The 16247-nt window shown below is 39.6% G+C and overlaps 1 protein-coding gene across 5 annotated transcripts in view; it reads left to right on the top strand.

The window, feature by feature from the left end:
• Ppp2r2b (protein phosphatase 2 regulatory subunit Bbeta) overlaps positions 1–16247 on the top strand; it is a 454351-nt gene that overhangs the window by 174669 nt on the left and 263435 nt on the right. Inside the window, exon 2 of one of the 5 annotated variants that reach the window (XM_023715308.1) lies at positions 7381–7465. The exons of the other annotated variants lie outside the window; for them this stretch is intronic. Within the exon in view, the coding sequence (XP_023571076.1) occupies positions 7429–7465 (37 nt within the window). The 5' untranslated portion in view covers positions 7381–7428. The remainder of the gene's footprint in view (positions 1–7380; positions 7466–16247) is intronic. 5 annotated transcript variants of the gene reach the window in all.

Genomic DNA, 16247 nt, shown 5'->3' with positions numbered 1-16247 from the left:
TCCTATGGTGACTAGTTCCTGTTTCCTCCTCCTGCCCCCTTGAAGGGTCAGAGAGCAAACCCTTGGCAAGGTCTTGCCAGGACCTGAGCTCTAAGCGCTGTTATGAGAAATGCAGTGGCAGTGGGATTCTCATGCTGTGCTGCTGCCAGCAAGCTTCCTCAGCACAATTGGAGATGGAAATTTTCCGATCAGGATTTTTCCTGTAAGTCTTAGAAACTTGGGTTTGAGCCCATTATGCAAGCCAGGTGTTCGCTTTTCCCATTTGCTTGACGAGCGAATCGTCTTTGAGTCACTCACGTGGATGGTGTTGGTCTAGGCTTGGCAATGCAGAAAAGGCAAAAAAAAAAAAAAATTAAAAAGACACAAGATCCTAATAAGATAGGCTGTTCACACTTCTCCTTTGTGCTTGTGAACCTTCATGTTTCCTGCCTGTCCTCTCAGCTTCCGAGTGCATCCTAAATGATGTGCAAACTACCAAAGCCCACTTGTGGGGCTAGGGATGTAGCTCAGTGGCACAGTGCCTGCCTGGCAAGCACAAGGCTGTGGGTTTGATTCTGGTACCAAAACAAACAAAGCCCATTTGTGCTGGGTGCTTACTGCTTAGGCCATAAGAACTTCTCTCCCTGCTGTGTTGTTTGCCCTTTTCTGGTGCCTAAATATGTCCCCAATCCACATCCACCCCATCACTCAAGCTCTTAAGTCACCACAGTTCTACAAAGCATGGGTGGTAACCCCATCTCACAGCATAGAAGATCTGAGTTCAGCCAGGCAGCCAGAAAGAAGCAGATGCTGAGTATTGTCTCCCTGAAAGGACAGCCACCTCTGGAAGTCAGTGGCTGAGCTTTGCTTCTTTAGCTGACCCCAAAGAGAACAATGTACTTGTCCTCTTGCCAGTGCTTATTAAATTGTTTTTAAATTTGATTTCCTTTGTTTGTGAATAATTTGATAACTTCTTTGTAGCTAGGACAGCAGTCAGTTACTTATAGTTTACTTGGCAATTTAAACATGCAGGTCCCTGTAAACATATTGAAATCAAGCTCTCTTACCCCCACTACACTTTAAAGAGATATGGAAGATGTCAGGAGGTACTCTTACATGATTTTTGTTGCCCCTTGGGCTCTAGACAAGCTCACTCAGAGCATAATATTATTCTTCTATTAATTCATGTGACTTTTTTTCATCTTATTCTTTACCACCCTGCAAGTATTTATTGAGCTACTGAAAGCACATTCATGTTGTATGAGTTAGTATCAATGAGAAAAAATATAAATAAAAATTTGGTTTATGTCTTGTATTCTGAGAAACTACATTGAAGATGGTATACACTATAATAACTATTATTCTATTATTTGGTTATGACAGTTTTCTTTTTCATAAAATAAATTTAAATTGTTATTAATATTGAAGATGAAAGACATAAGCAAAGAAAAAATGGCTATTTAAAAAACTGAAAGGTAGCCCTATCCATGTTTAACATGCTATATATAGCACAGTTGCCTTTACATAAATTCCTCTGTGTTTATATAAATATTTTATGAAGGATTGGAGATTCAGCTTAACAGGATAGTATTTGCCTGGTAGGTGTCAGGGCTTAGGTTTGATTCCTAGCACCACACATGCAAAAGGGAGGGAAGAAGGGATAGAAAACAGAGAGAGACAGAAAGAGGAGAAAGAGAGTAAAAAAAAAAAAAAAAGAAAGGAAACTGAGTGTGGTGGCACGCGCCTGTAATCCCATCACTTGGGATGCTATAAATAGGAGGATTGCTTTGAGTCTGATCTATGCAGTGAGATCCTGTAAACCCTGTACACACTGTCCTAAATACAAAAAAAGAAAGAAGAAAAGGAAGAAGGAAGGGAAAGAAAGAAAAAGAAAAATAGCTATCAAAATATTACTGATGGTGGTCTAAGCACCTGCCTACCAAGCACAAGACAGGTTTGATCCCTGGTACCAAATGCCCTGCCGACCCCAGAAGACCTGGTGTGCTGTACGTAATGAGACCCTGTACCAAATATATACATACATACATAAATGAATAAAATATTTTTAAAATTTAAATAAGGCAGACTTCATATATGCTTTTCCTTCCATTTCCTTCAAATTTAATAAATAAATTTGGTGTGAGTACTTAACAATAGAATAGTATTCCAATATTTCCTAGAAGTATTCACATGCAGTAAACTTCATATTGAAATTTAAAGGATTCCTCTAACACTATTCACTTTCAAGTAAACTGGATATTGAAGTTAAAATGACTTCTTACAAAGTGAAGTTTTTAAAATATATGTAAGTTTTTGGAAGACTTAAACAAGACCTTTTATATTGTAAAAAAAAAAATGTACTGATGGTTATCCAAATCTGGTGATATTTTGAATAATTTCTATTATTTATGTTTTCTATCATGCATCACAATTATAAGTCATTGTTTACATTTTATTGCATTGTTCATATAATAAAAAAAATAAATCCATCCTTGCATTGAAACAATTTGTAGAGTGCCTACCGTGTCAGAGCATTAGGCTCTGGATATCAAGACAGTAAATGTTCACTGAGTTCTTCCTTTTACTCTGAAGACACATTAATAGTTATTCAAATGAAAAGGAGTTGTGACTCTGGAAAACCAGTGGAATTGTCAAGTCCCACTAGAAGCTGGGACTGTCAAGTGCTGTGATGAGAATCCTTTCTGAAGTCTCACCTGAAGGTCTGGGTGAAGGGGCTTGGCAGTGAGCATGGCCTTACTTCCAGAGCTCCTTTGGTCCTTGTCTCTAGTGAAACAAGAAAGGTAAGATGATATCTCTGACCTCAGTCAATCTTTTTATAAGGGGGCTGAGCACAGCTCTGGATGAGTCAGTGAAAATCAATGGCAGTGATGGAAATAAATGTCCTAGAGCCATTGCGTGAGAGCCAGCCCCACAGCACATGAAATGTCTCATAGTCTTTGTTTATTGACAGAGAAGGTGGTTTTAATTACCCTGAAGGAATTTCTGGCATGTTTTGCCAAACCCAGTCTTAAAATGTTTAATCAGTGGATTAGTGACAACCAGACCTACTAGAGAGTTCTGCGTGGGGAGCCAGCTGGTCAAGACTTGTGTGTTGCAGTGTGGCTGTTAGTGACTGGTCAAGACTTGTGTATTGCAGTGTGGCTGTTAGTGACCATATGGGCATGGTTTATCAGAGAACCACAGAAAGGAAAATGCCACCATGCACTCAGAAGATGCTCCTGACTTTGGAATGTAGGGTATGTTTTATGTCTAAGTAGCCTTGCGTTCTACTCAGTGTACTGTTTTTGTTGTAATGAAAAATGAACTTGGTGTGGATAATTAAGTTATTTTAAAGCCTCACAAGTAATGACTTGAATGAGTGAATATATTTTTCCAAATATAGACCCAAGGAAAACTTATACTTCAGATAGCGTGCTTCTTGCTTTCATTTTACCTGTTCCTGGTGAGCTACAAGATTAAGAACAAGAATAGAAAAAATCAGAGCCAAGATGACCACCCTACACAGCCGTTTCAATCCACTGAATCACTTGAGGGAATCCATGGTCATAAGACATGTGAAGTCCCTGAAGACTGTTTCCTTGGTTTTCATGTCTTTGTTCTTGAATCCCTTAATTGAACCCCTCCATTTAAATGTCAAAATCAGTTGACGGTATCAAATATCATTCCTCTATGTCTTCATGTGAATTCTAATGGAATTTCCTTCTTCCTACATAAAAATGTCCTTCACATTTCGTTTTGCTGCTTTCCTAATCTATGTGTAAGATCAATTCTATTCTCAAATATAGATAAGCAAAAGAGAGTAATTTGGCACCTTGAGATTTGACTAGGAAACCAAACTATCTATCATTATCTGTTAAGCCCTCCTCACCCTTAGCATCTCTGTGTTCTGTTCATTGATATAGTGATTTGACAATGCTCCTTGTTGGCTTTCACAGGAAGGTGTGTCAGGCTATTGCACACTGACATGAACTGATCTGGGAATTTGCTAGTTTTGCAAGAAAGTAAAGCTATTTGAAATAAATCATTTTAATCACCATACAACTTAGTTTGGAGAGTGTGTTGGTGTATGCCTGCATTTCTAGTATTCTGAGGCAGGAGGATCATGAGTTCAAGGCCAGGCCTATGTTATATAGTGAGATCCTGTCTCAAAAAAAAAGCAAATATTTCCAAAGATACATTTTTAGTACTGGTGATAATTTTTACCTTTAAAGAATCCTTTTATTAAAAAATAAAATAGAAATAAAAATAAATAATCCTCTTATCTTTTCCCTTTCGTCTGTTACTAATCAGCTTTGCTAACTAGGTTCATGCAAAATCATCAAATTTTGGGCAAGGAAGGAGCTACACAAAATAACAAAGCTGTCTCTGTGACGTGACCTTTGTTTTATTGGTTGTCATTTCCTTTTTTATGTATTTTGTGCAGGGTCTCACTATGCAGCTTGAATTCATGGTAATACTCCTGTTTTCAGCCTCCCCATTGCTGGGATTATAGGCATGTGCCACCATGCCCGGACTTAGTCTCTGGCTCAGCGAGCCCAGGGGTGGAGCCAGTGGGGCACGTGGTGCCAGGGATTGAAGCCCAGTCCCTGTGCTTGTCTAAGCAGGTGCTGAGTCCGCTGAGCTATCTCACCAGCCCTTATTGGTTGTCATTTCTTAATTGAAGAAACAGATCCAGTGGAATTAATCAACTGGCTTATAATCACATATTTAGTTTATGGTTTAGAAAAAAACTGAGCTTCAGAGCTTCCAGTTCCTAAAACAGAGCTTTTACCATGGTATTAGAATACTAGATAAGCCACCTTTTACCAAATTCCCAACTAGATGAGATCTCAGTCTTGGAGAAAGCTGCTCATTTTTGCTGTGTCTCTCTGCAAGGTGCTGGCCACCAACATCCTTACCACAAGATTATTTAGGTGGAACACTATTGTATAAATACAGTTTTTTTCCTCCTAATTTCCATTGGTTTGTCTTAGCTTATAGTTTTGTGTCACATCTTTTAGTTTTGTGTCACATCTTTTAGTTTTGTGTCACATCTTTTAGTTTTGTGTCACATCTTTAGTTTTGTGTCACATCTTTTTTTAATCACAGTAATTTTTTTCCCTCTGTGTTCCCTTCCCCTCCCTTCCCTAGCCTCTAGTGACCACTATTTACTTCTCTGAAGTCAACTTTCTTCAGCTGCCACATGTGTGTGAGAACCCACAGCAATATAGCTGTCGTTCTGTGCATGACCTTCAGTCCTTTGATAATTGGGCTTGAGTATTAGCTGCATCCATCTGTAAAACTGGCCATTGTTAATCTCAGCAAATAGACTATTCAGCTATAGTCCTAGCCAATGGTAAGCTTCAAATAGTTAAACTTTAGTCATTACAAAAATATGAAGAAGCCAGTGCGATTTACTTCTACTTTGTGGCTATACACTGACCCAAATATCTCACTTACAAATATATGTTATTTGGAAAAAGTAAGTCAAGTAGGCAATGAATTGGTGGTCACCAGCATCCTTCTTATCTCTGGAAAGAAATCCAGGACAAGGTGCTATGTTCACTGGACATTTTTTATGCACTATGTCTTTGCCTTGCTTCCATTTAATCAGGTAGGCAGTGAAATCTTTACAAGCAATGAACTTAGTACATATATCCTCAAATGCAGTTGCCCACAGGTAAGATAGGGACAATGGTAACTTTCTTCTGTGGTGGTTGTGAGGATGAGGGGAGACACAGTCGTGCCATTGCTAGTCCAATCCCTGACATGGTGGGAGCACCAATAAGGAGTTGTTTGGTTGGTTTTAGTGTGTCTAGAAGATGTCTTTGTATTTGCCCTGGACCATATGTATTTTCCACCTTCCTAACCCCTACAGTTAAGTGTTATGTCGGAAAATATCCTTAAGAACACAGGCTCAAGAGATGACCGGGTTTGTTTGCTGGCTTCACCGCTTATTAGTGCTATGCTCATGAGAAAGTTAACCCACCTAAGCCAGGAGTGTCATGCAGATAATGAGGACAGCAGTACCGAGCTTAAGATTATTTTAAGTAGACAGCAACACCTACTATATGCTTAGAACAGTCCCAGGTGCACAGTATCGGGTAGTTGCTCCATAATGTTAGGCTATTTAATAATCTTACACTATTTTCACTAGTATTTACACTATTTTCACTTGAAACAATTACTTACATCTTAAAGTATAACAATCTCATTGAAAGGCAGTTTTTTTTTCAAAATAGAGTATAAATAAGTTAACACTCCAACTTTAAACTTTAATCAAATGATTTTATATTGTCGTGATTTCATCCTTTTAAAATAAACTCTTGGTTTAGACTTTTGTGAGAATCCAAACCAACTGTTGCTCTATTCAGAATATGAAAGAAATAAAGCACTGGTGAATCTATATCCACTACCTATAAACCATTTGTAGAATATTTTCTAAAGGTACTAGTTTTTAATACATTGAAACATTACTGGTAGTAGATTAATTATAAACCTCTGTTTATATCAGTGGTATGTTGAAATTTTTCCATTGAGGCTTAATTTTGGTTTTTCTTGTTTTTACTTTTGCATTATTATTTTTATTTTTAATACTTCTCCATACTCTACTTCATCTATAACATACCGGTGAACTCTCATTTTCTTTTTTTTTTTTTTTTGGCAGAACCGGGGATTGAACTCAGGCCCCTGCGCTTGCCAGCAAGCACTTATTCCACTGAGCCATCTCCCTAGCCCCCTGAACTCTCATTTTCTCTCTTCATTTTTTTCTGGTGCTGGAAGGAATGCTGGGCCTTGTGCAGTGGAGCTATTTCCAGTAAATTCAAGAGCAGCTTCTGAATCATTGCATTTACATAAGTTGTTCTGCACCAGAGCCCTCTCTCATTTTCACCCATTGCACCTAGTCTGATGAAGCATTGCCCAAAATGCTAAGTATCTTGCCCACATGGACCCTATTTAGCTAAGTGAAAATGATGCTCCTCACCACTGTAGCCTTTCCAAAACCCCTGACACAAGAAGCAGTTGCTTTTAAACTTTATTGAGTATTGGAGTCAACTGAAGCGTTTGTTAGCTACGAATTGCCAGGCTCCGCCACTCAAGCCTCTGCTATGATAGGTCTGTGCAGGGCCTGAGAGTTTGGTTTCTCATAGTTTTCCCAAGTCTGCAGCTGCCAAGGCAGAGGCTGGTTCATTTCCAGTTAAGTGGCTAAAGCAGAGGCAAGTTATGTAGCATTGACTGTGTCACCTTATTAGCCTAGGTGTTTCCAAGAGTTAGCATCCTTTCCAGTCTAGGAGACTAGGGGCATGTGGGAACTATGTAAGGGTACCTGTACATATGTGGCCAACAGGCAAGGCATCACTACTCCCTGGAGTCTGGATCTGAACCCCATGTTTGTCATAGGAGCCAAGACAGAATGCAAGACAGAGACTAGTGGCACAATAATGAAGCATGAATTACCCAGATGAGAGCACCTATGGAAATAAAGGTATTAATATTATTCATACCTACTATTTAAAGTAGAATAAGGAAGTGTTCAGTAGCTCTAATGGTGTAAAAGTTGTCAAGGCCCAAGTAAATTCACATCATAAAGTTACTGTAACAAGACATAGTTTGACTTGCAGTTATCACATCTAAGAATACATTTTCACTAAACATACATGGGGATGATAAACTTTGACTGGCTTTGAAATTACCCATATGATCGATCTAGACAAGAGCGAAGCCTGCTTTATTAAGGCAAGAGAGGTATGTTGAGTAGACTAGTTAACAAGACAGATCAAGAATGGGCATGGTGACACGCACCTGTAATCCCAGAACTTGGGAGGTTGAAAACAGAAGAATCATTACAAGTCTGATCTGTATGGTGAGACTCTGTAGACCCTGTCCTAAATACAGAAAATAAATAAACAAGACACATCAAATGTTCTAACAAATGAAGAAGGCTCAGGGTCAGGTGAAAATGATGATATAGTTATCTTACTTGTATATACTGAAAAAATGCCTTACTAAAGGGTAGTTTTGAGGGCTGGAGAGCTATCTCAGTAGTCTAAGTCACCTGGCAAGTGCACAGATCTGAGTTTAATCCCTGGGACTACATGCTGTGCTAATCCCAGAACCCCAGATGTGCTGCACTGGCCCTGAAACCAGGCATGGTGGCACACACCTGCAATCCCAGCACTGGGGAGGCTGAGACAGCAGGATCACTATGAGTATGAGCTGCATAGCGAAGACCTTGTGACAAATAAATAAATATTTTTAAAAAGTAAAAGGGTAATTTTAAATGAGAAAGAACACCTGAAAATCACTGTATAGGGCAAGTACCTGTGTTAAGGGGTGTGCTTATTACAGCCCTGCTCCTGTTGTAATGCTTAGCAGGCCTTCTGTTTGGATGACATGGCCCAAAGACTTCTGCTGATGGGTATTTATTTCTTGGATGGTGTTGGTAAGGCTATTTAGCTTTACTGCTTCTGTATTTGACTCTATGTTTAGGCCTTGGAAAATCAGTTTTCTTATGAAAGAACTATATTTTAGTTTAAGAAAAGGAATCATCCAAAAATGTCTCTCTTGAAATAGAGTTTGTAGCAGCAATTGATACAAATTCAAGCAGATCAAACAGTAAGGACTCCTAAGAGAAGCGCTTCTTTTGAGAAAAGAAATGGGGAAAGAAAGGCCCCTTCCCTGATTTATTATAAAGCAAATGAAATTTAAAAAGTGATCAAAGAAGGGCCAAGGAGATAGCTCGGTGGTCTAAGGGCCTGCCTGGCAAGCACAAGTGCCATTGTTCAATCCTTGGTACCTCAGGCCGTGCTAGCCCTGTGCTGTGCTGGTCACCCAAACCAGGCACGGTGACCCACGCCTGTAATCCCAGCACAGGGGAGGCTGAGACAAGAGGATCACTATGAATTTGAGCTATGTGGTGGGACCTTGTACCAAATAAATAAATAAATGATTTTTTTTAAAAAAGGTGGTCACAGACTAAGTGTGGTGGCATGCACATGCAATCCCAGCACTTGGAAGGCTGTAAACAGGAAGATTACTACGAGTCTGAATATGCAGTGACACCCATATACCCTGTCCTGAATAATAAAAAATAAAGAAGTGGTCAAAAACCAAAAAAATGGAAGTAAGCACAGAGGGGTGTGTGTGTGTGCGCGCGCGCGTGCGTGTGTGTGTGTAAGTGTGTACATGCTGTCCATCAGCCTGTGTATAAAATATGTCAGGCACTGGGGTCCTGAATGGACTATGTAGTCTTAGCTTTGTCTACATAGATCACATGAACATTCCTTCCTTTTTTTTTTCACTGCTGGTAATCAAATTCATGGTCTCATACCCACTAAGCAAGTCCTTCACCACAAATCAACATCTCTAACCCCCAGTTATATGTTCTAATGTAGTTTTAAAATATAAGATGGATAGACCAGTGTTTCTTTTTAAATAATAAATATTTAAAATAATTATTTTTAAAAGAAAATATTGGTTATTTTTAAATAATATTTTAAATAATAGACCAGGGTTTATTCTTAAATAATAGGTATATGTGATAGGAGGAGAAATTAAACTCTTTCCTGGCTATAGAAAAGTTACATTTCTTAAACCCATTTTAACAAGGGCTTTGTTTCTGTTGTGCTTTCAATGTACCTTTTTTCATTCCTCATACCAATAATATTTTCAGTGCACTCCAATAAAATATTGATTGAGAGTTTATTTGGTTTGCTCTTGGTGGTATTAACTTTCAGATAAAACTGGAAACACTTAGAAGGGATTTCCAGCTTCCGTACCTCATATTCTTCCTCTAAGAGGTGGAGAGAGAGGCAGAATTGTAGTCTTGTGTCCTTTGGTCATACATATGTATATTACATCAGACTGAAAACTTCCAAAAATCACAAAATACGCAGGTGAAACATAGTGGAGAATCAGAACTTTAAGAGCTTGCGAGGAGGACTTTCACTATTCTTCATTAAATCTGAATGCTTCTGAGCCAGGCGTGGTGGTGGTGGGCCCACCTAAGAAGTCAAGGCAGGAGGATTCCAAGTTCAAGGCCAGTGCAAGCAGCTCAAAGGACCCCATCTCAAAAGTTAACAAGTGGAGCTAGGGATATAACTCAACACCCCCTGGGTTTGATCCCCAGTATACACTCCCAAAATCCAATCATTTCTGAAAAATCCTTTCATCAAAGAGGTCACCATTTTTTAAATTCTAAGGGTTTGGTAACCATGGGAGTATTGTAATGAAGGTGAGGTATAAAATAGATGTGTGTATTGTAATAGAATGTAAATTGGCTTTAAGGTATTATTTGTATAAGTTTACTTTTTCAGAAATGAAATCGATTGAAATTTGGTTAAGATGGCCTAATAGCTGAAAAGCTATCTCCAATTTCCAGGTTGGCTTCTATCCTTTATTTTTGGGCACCTTTTTAAATAACAACAGCTGGATTTTATTTATGTGCCATATAATATACTAAGCCCTTTTCATGCATTGTGTACTATCTCAGTTACTGTTCTCTCATTGCTGGGACAAAATGCCTGACACCCAAAATTAAGGAAGGAAAGGTTTATTTAGTTAGTGGAGGCTTTAGTCTATACTCAGCTGGCTCTAAGGCAGAGTGGCACATGGCAGAGGGCAGCAGTTCATGGCCAAGGAAAGCAGCAAAGAGCCAGAGCACCAGGGGAGGAACAGGGGCTGCTGCCACCACAGAAGCTAGCAGGCCCCTCTCCCTTCTTCCTGTTGTATTCAGGCTACCCACCCCAGGGCAGGTGTGGCCCTCATACCCACAATCTCAGCATTGGATCATGAATTAATCACAAGATCTAAAAGCTGCCCCAGTGACTGCATGAGGCTTTGGGGGAACAAGTAGACACAAATCGTACCATGTACCTATTAAGATTTAGCAATCACTTCATAAAATGTTTTATGATGAGTGTTTTTGTTTTGTCTTGTTTTTGGTGGAACCGGGAATTGAACTCAGACCCTTGCACTTGCCAGGGAAGTGCTTATTCTACTCAGCCATCTCCCCAGTCCCATGATGAGTGTTTTACAGAAGGAAAAACTAAATCTAATGCTTACCTTGCCTGAAGCCACCCTGATAGTGAGTAGGAAGGCCAGGGCTTGAAAACTGAGAAATTTGATTTTAAAGGCTGCATTCAGGCCCTGGGTTGTAGCTCAACAGCATAGTGTCTGCCTGCCTGGTCCTGAGTTCAATTCCAAATGCCAGAAAAAAAAAAAAAAAAAAAATAGGACTGCACATTTTTTGTTAGTACTACGACATTCACAATCTTCTTCATATGGATGATGAATAGGGTAAATTATTTGAAAAGGCCCTTTTAACTCTGTGGAAGTCTTTACTGTCCTTGCACATGTTGAACTGAAGCCCGAGTCATGTGTCACAGACCAGCCCAGAATAAAATGTATGGGCGTTATTGCAGTGCCGTGGGGACTGCCACTGCTCGCCCTCCAATGTGTTCGCCTTAGCACGTTAGTAGTCAAAAGTGATATCCCCAGGAGGACCTTTGTTGAAGCAAAAGAACATTAGAAGAGATGGACCATGGATTTGCTCCTACATGGCAATTACTGTGTTAGAAAGTACTCAAACATTTCCGAGATCATTAATCTCTGTTAATCACTCCATGGCCCCCTGCACTATTCACCACAAAATGAAGCAGAGGCTTGGCAACTCTCCAATTCTTTAAGAATCTTGGTTCTTAAAATAAATAGCCCAAAGCCTTCATTTGGATTTTTAAAATTCTGGGCGATCCAGTAGCTCTGGGGTTGTGTGTGCATGTGTGTATGTGTTCTTTATGTCCACTTTTTCCTCCCAAATATTCTCTTCTTGTAGCTTTCACATTTCTTATACTCCCCAACATGTTGTGTGCATTTATCTAGATTTTAACCAAAGTTAAAATTTTGTTGTGAATTAAAGATTCTATATGTGTGTGTGTGTGTGTGTGTGTGCGTGCATGTGTGTGTATCCTCTACTCCCACTTTTTGTGCCATATAGACTCTCTTTCTATGATTTACATATTCCTACTAATCCCCCCACATATTCTCTGCATTTATTCAGACTCTTAAAGTTAAAATTTAGTTATGGAATTAGGGTGGCCTACTAGTATCACAGAAGTAGGTCTGTGTTGCCTGCCAGTCACTGGGCATTCCTGAGGATGGCCAGAGAGAGGCAGTTGACCAATCTTTTGGCACACAGAGCATATTGCTAGCAGAAAGGCAAGACTGATTAGACAAAGGGCAGAACAACAATGAACCAAAATAATGAAGTCTTCTGCATCATAGTTCAGTTCCAGAGGCTAATTGTTAGTTTGTTTAAATCTTGCTTGAGGCCAGATAAAGAGATTTTCCCTTTGGAAGCCTGACTGAGTGAGTGTGAAAGGCAAGACTATAATTCAGATATAAGAACAAAATGCAAACAGTTGTGTGTGCTAATGGTCACTAATGACCTGTAATCAAGCTATGATTTGTTAGGGTGAAAATAAAGAAATAATTAGTCTGTTTGCTCAGGGGTGTAAACAGGAGAATTTATCAATCTGCTTATCACCCTTCCCCAGTGGAGACGGTAGGCTGGAGCATCAGTTCTCTGCTGTGGCATGTTGAGCAGCTATAGTTCGTTCTTGAGATTACATTTAAATTCTGTGGGAAAACATGACGTATATAAACTGCAGTAATTCTTCATCAAGTAAAGGAAAAACACTACGATCTGTATTCTGTCATAGAGCAGTAGTGATGCAGGTTATCCCAATGAGGCCTGAAACAAAGAGAATGATTTCATTCACACAGAACAGGACTGACTCCCTTATCAGTACCAGTAAGAGTCTGTAATTATTTTATTGACAGTGTCTTGCTATCGCTTTCATTTGAAGACAAGCACCTGTCTCTCTGGCTCACCATGGACCCCAGGCCCTAGCACACTGCTTGCTATAGAACAAATATGATCAGTAAATATTTATTGAATGTTAAATAAAATCCAAGCCCAGTAATTATTTCTTGAAAACCAGTGGTAGCACTTGGAGATTGTAAAATACACTAAAATTACTTGATAACAATGAGCTTAAGGGATAGCATTTGATAAGTATCTGTACTGCAGATAGCCTTTTTCATATCACCTTATGTCCATTTCCGTGCAATGATTCATTGCAGCACATTCAGGGCTGAGATAAAGATCTTCTGTTTCTTTGGAAACTATCAACTCTCAGCAGCAACATTTCTTATATTCATCCCTATAGTAACTAAATTTTGGATATGAAATGACATATTATATAGAATCCAAAAGAGAATGAGCTTTAATTCACAGAAAACCTTGACAATAGTATGAGTGGATGGTGTAGTCATTTGTCATTAATTTATTCAATAGATATTTATAGGACATTTACTGTATGCCGGACATGGAGCTAGGTGCCAGGAATATGGAACAACAAGGCTCTCTGGAGCAATATATTACTCAAAGAAAAACACTGACAAATGTACAGTTGCAGCTATGGCAGTTACTCTCAAGGAAGAGTTCATGCACCATAGGAATATACAATAAGAGGGTTGAAGTTAGGCAGGAAGGTTTCCCCGGTAGATCTCTAAATCCTGAAACTACAGTAGGAATTTTGTTGAAGAGGAAGAAGGGAGGATGTCTCAGCCAGACAGAACCACATGTGTAAAGAACTTGTAAAGATTCTGTGTTCAAGGGCCAGCAAAATAGCTCAGCGAACTAAGCACCTGCTTAGGCAAACACAGGGGCCAGGGTTCGATCCCTAGCATCACAGGTTACAATAGCCCCAACCCTGGGCTCACCGAGCTGGAGACCACCTCCGGGTGTGATGGCGCATGCCTACAATCCCAGCACTGGAGAGGCCGAAAATGGGAGGATCGGGCTGCCTAGTAAGACCCTACACAAAATTTAAAAAAAAAAAAAAAAAAAAATTGTGTGTCCAGAGTGGACAGTGTAGATTGTAGATTGGGTTCCCAGATGTAACCAAAGGTAGTTATTACACAAAAGCTGGACCATGAAGATCCTTAAAGGTATATGATTTTTTTTGGTTTTTATTGCTGGAATTTAAGGAAATTGAAAATAATTAAATGTGTAGAATACGAGGGACAGTAACCAAATGTTTTTCAAAAGGGTTGTTCTGGCAAAGATCGAAAGGAGTATGATACAGACCGCCTCAAGTTTCCTCTGTGTTGGGTACACACACACACACACACACACACACACACACACACTTTTCTGGACATAAATTAGCATCATTAAGGCAAAGTGTCACATTAGACCTGGATTTCCCTCCCAGACGCGTTGCTTTCACACCTTCCTCTTCCTGCTTTACGCTCCACCTTAAAGGCTGTGCTCGGCTCTCATTTTCCCCCTTAGGAGTGTGAGATTGGTTTTTCTGCTGTGCTATTAGAGTGATCCTTCACTTAGAGAGTCTAATCTGCCGTGGCTTTATGCCCGTTTGTCAGGAACTTCGAGACTGTATTAAGCCATGGAGGGAGAGAAGCTCTATTTTGACAATGATTATGCCTATTATCTGTTTTAATAAATGTAAATTACTGTGGAGAAACAAACCATTTTATGCCACTTGGATCTTTTTTCAGGGAAGCTGGAATCCTTTTTGCGTGGCTTAGATGTATTACAGTCATTTTCCCTTCACTGAGTTGAATAAAAACACTTAAATCAGACCTTTGTTATTGCGCCCTCTTGCACTGTTGCCCTAATAAATTGTTGTGATTTTCATCTTTGAAATCCATATTTGGTAACATTTGTACATTTATCAGTAGTCCCAGAGTTGAAAATATATATGGGATGAAGTCAGTACCGAGTCACCATACACATCTCCTGTGCCAGGCACAATACTTAAGACACAGTAAAGAATAAGGTGCCAATTCTGCCTGCAAAAAATCTTACAGTCACTTCTCATGGTTGGGGTGGAAGTTTGTAAATGAACAAGGGAAAAATTTAGAATAACCACTATGGTTATGAATTAGCATTGGAGACTTCATTTTTATATATCTATGGGTGATTTCAAGTAGAAATATTTATGGGTATATAAATAGGTTTGTAGATGCTTAGTTCTGTATCAGATCAGAAATGATACCCCTGTATCAAAAACAAAAAGCAAATAAACAAAAACCAAGCTAATGCCCATATCAAATTTTTGTTTTCCTTATCATGCTTAGGATTGAACCTAGGGCCTTATGCATGCTAAGCATGTACTTGACCACTGAGTTGTACCACCAGCCCTAGATTGTCATTCCTAAAACCACTGTCCAATAAAAAGGAAATAGGAACCCTTAGGAAGATAGACGTCTGGTGGAATTGTTAGAAATTGTACAAGGGGAGCCTGAAACCCCTTATATAGTTACAAAAGAAGTGCTGAAAAAGAAAAAAAAAAAACACATTGATGGCAAATGTCTGAGGGACACAGAAGCTACTTAAAAAAGCCCTAGTAGGTCTAGGAAATAGAGCTCGGTGGTAGAACCTTTGCTTAGCAAGCACAAGGCCTTGAGCTCAGTGGAAGGGATGGGGGGAGGGTCTGAAACTAAATGGCCAAAGCAGAACAATTTAAACACATATTATTAAATTATTTCCCAAATCATAAAATAAATATACACACTGGTATGATTGAATAAATTATTGAGAGAGAAGATAAAATACCCTCACAGAGCACAGGGAATGAGTATAAGACCCCACCTCTCCATTTAGGCTGCACATAGTGACTTTTTTCTAGTGTACAATGTGAGGAAAGGAGAAGCTTTACAGTGGAGAACCCTGGCAAATCCTACTGCAGCCAGATAACCAAAGCCAACACGGGCAAAAGCTGCATGGATGACAGGCACACTTGATTGAGGGTCTTTTAGCTTTGTCGTCTTCAGTCATGAGGAGAACATCGGGCAAACCACTACAGAAAGGCTGCTGCAATTAGACCTGCCGCATTCCTCAATGCTGTCAAGGTCAAAGACAAGGAAAGTCTGTGAAATGCACACGGCCAAGAGGATCCTCAGGAGACATGACAACTAAATGTAAAAGAGATGGGGCTCTGGATCAGGAGAAGGTCATTAGTTAAAAACTAAGATAGTCTGAATGAACTGTGAACTTTGCCTGATAATCGTGTATCAATATTGATTCAGGGCTGGAGAGATGGCTCAGTGGTCTGAAGCGCCTACTTGGAACAAGCTTGGCAGGGCATCAGGGACCGCGGTTCAATCCCCCAGCACCACATGCCAGCCAGCCCCGCCCCCTGGTGGGCTGAGCTGGCCACACACACACACACACCTCTCTC

This window comes from Octodon degus, unplaced genomic scaffold (assembly GCF_000260255.1).
Source record: "Octodon degus isolate 3935 unplaced genomic scaffold, OctDeg1.0 scaffold00040, whole genome shotgun sequence".
Lineage (NCBI taxonomy): Eukaryota > Metazoa > Chordata > Mammalia > Rodentia > Octodontidae > Octodon > Octodon degus.
This window is presented reverse-complemented; position numbering and strand designations above follow the sequence as displayed.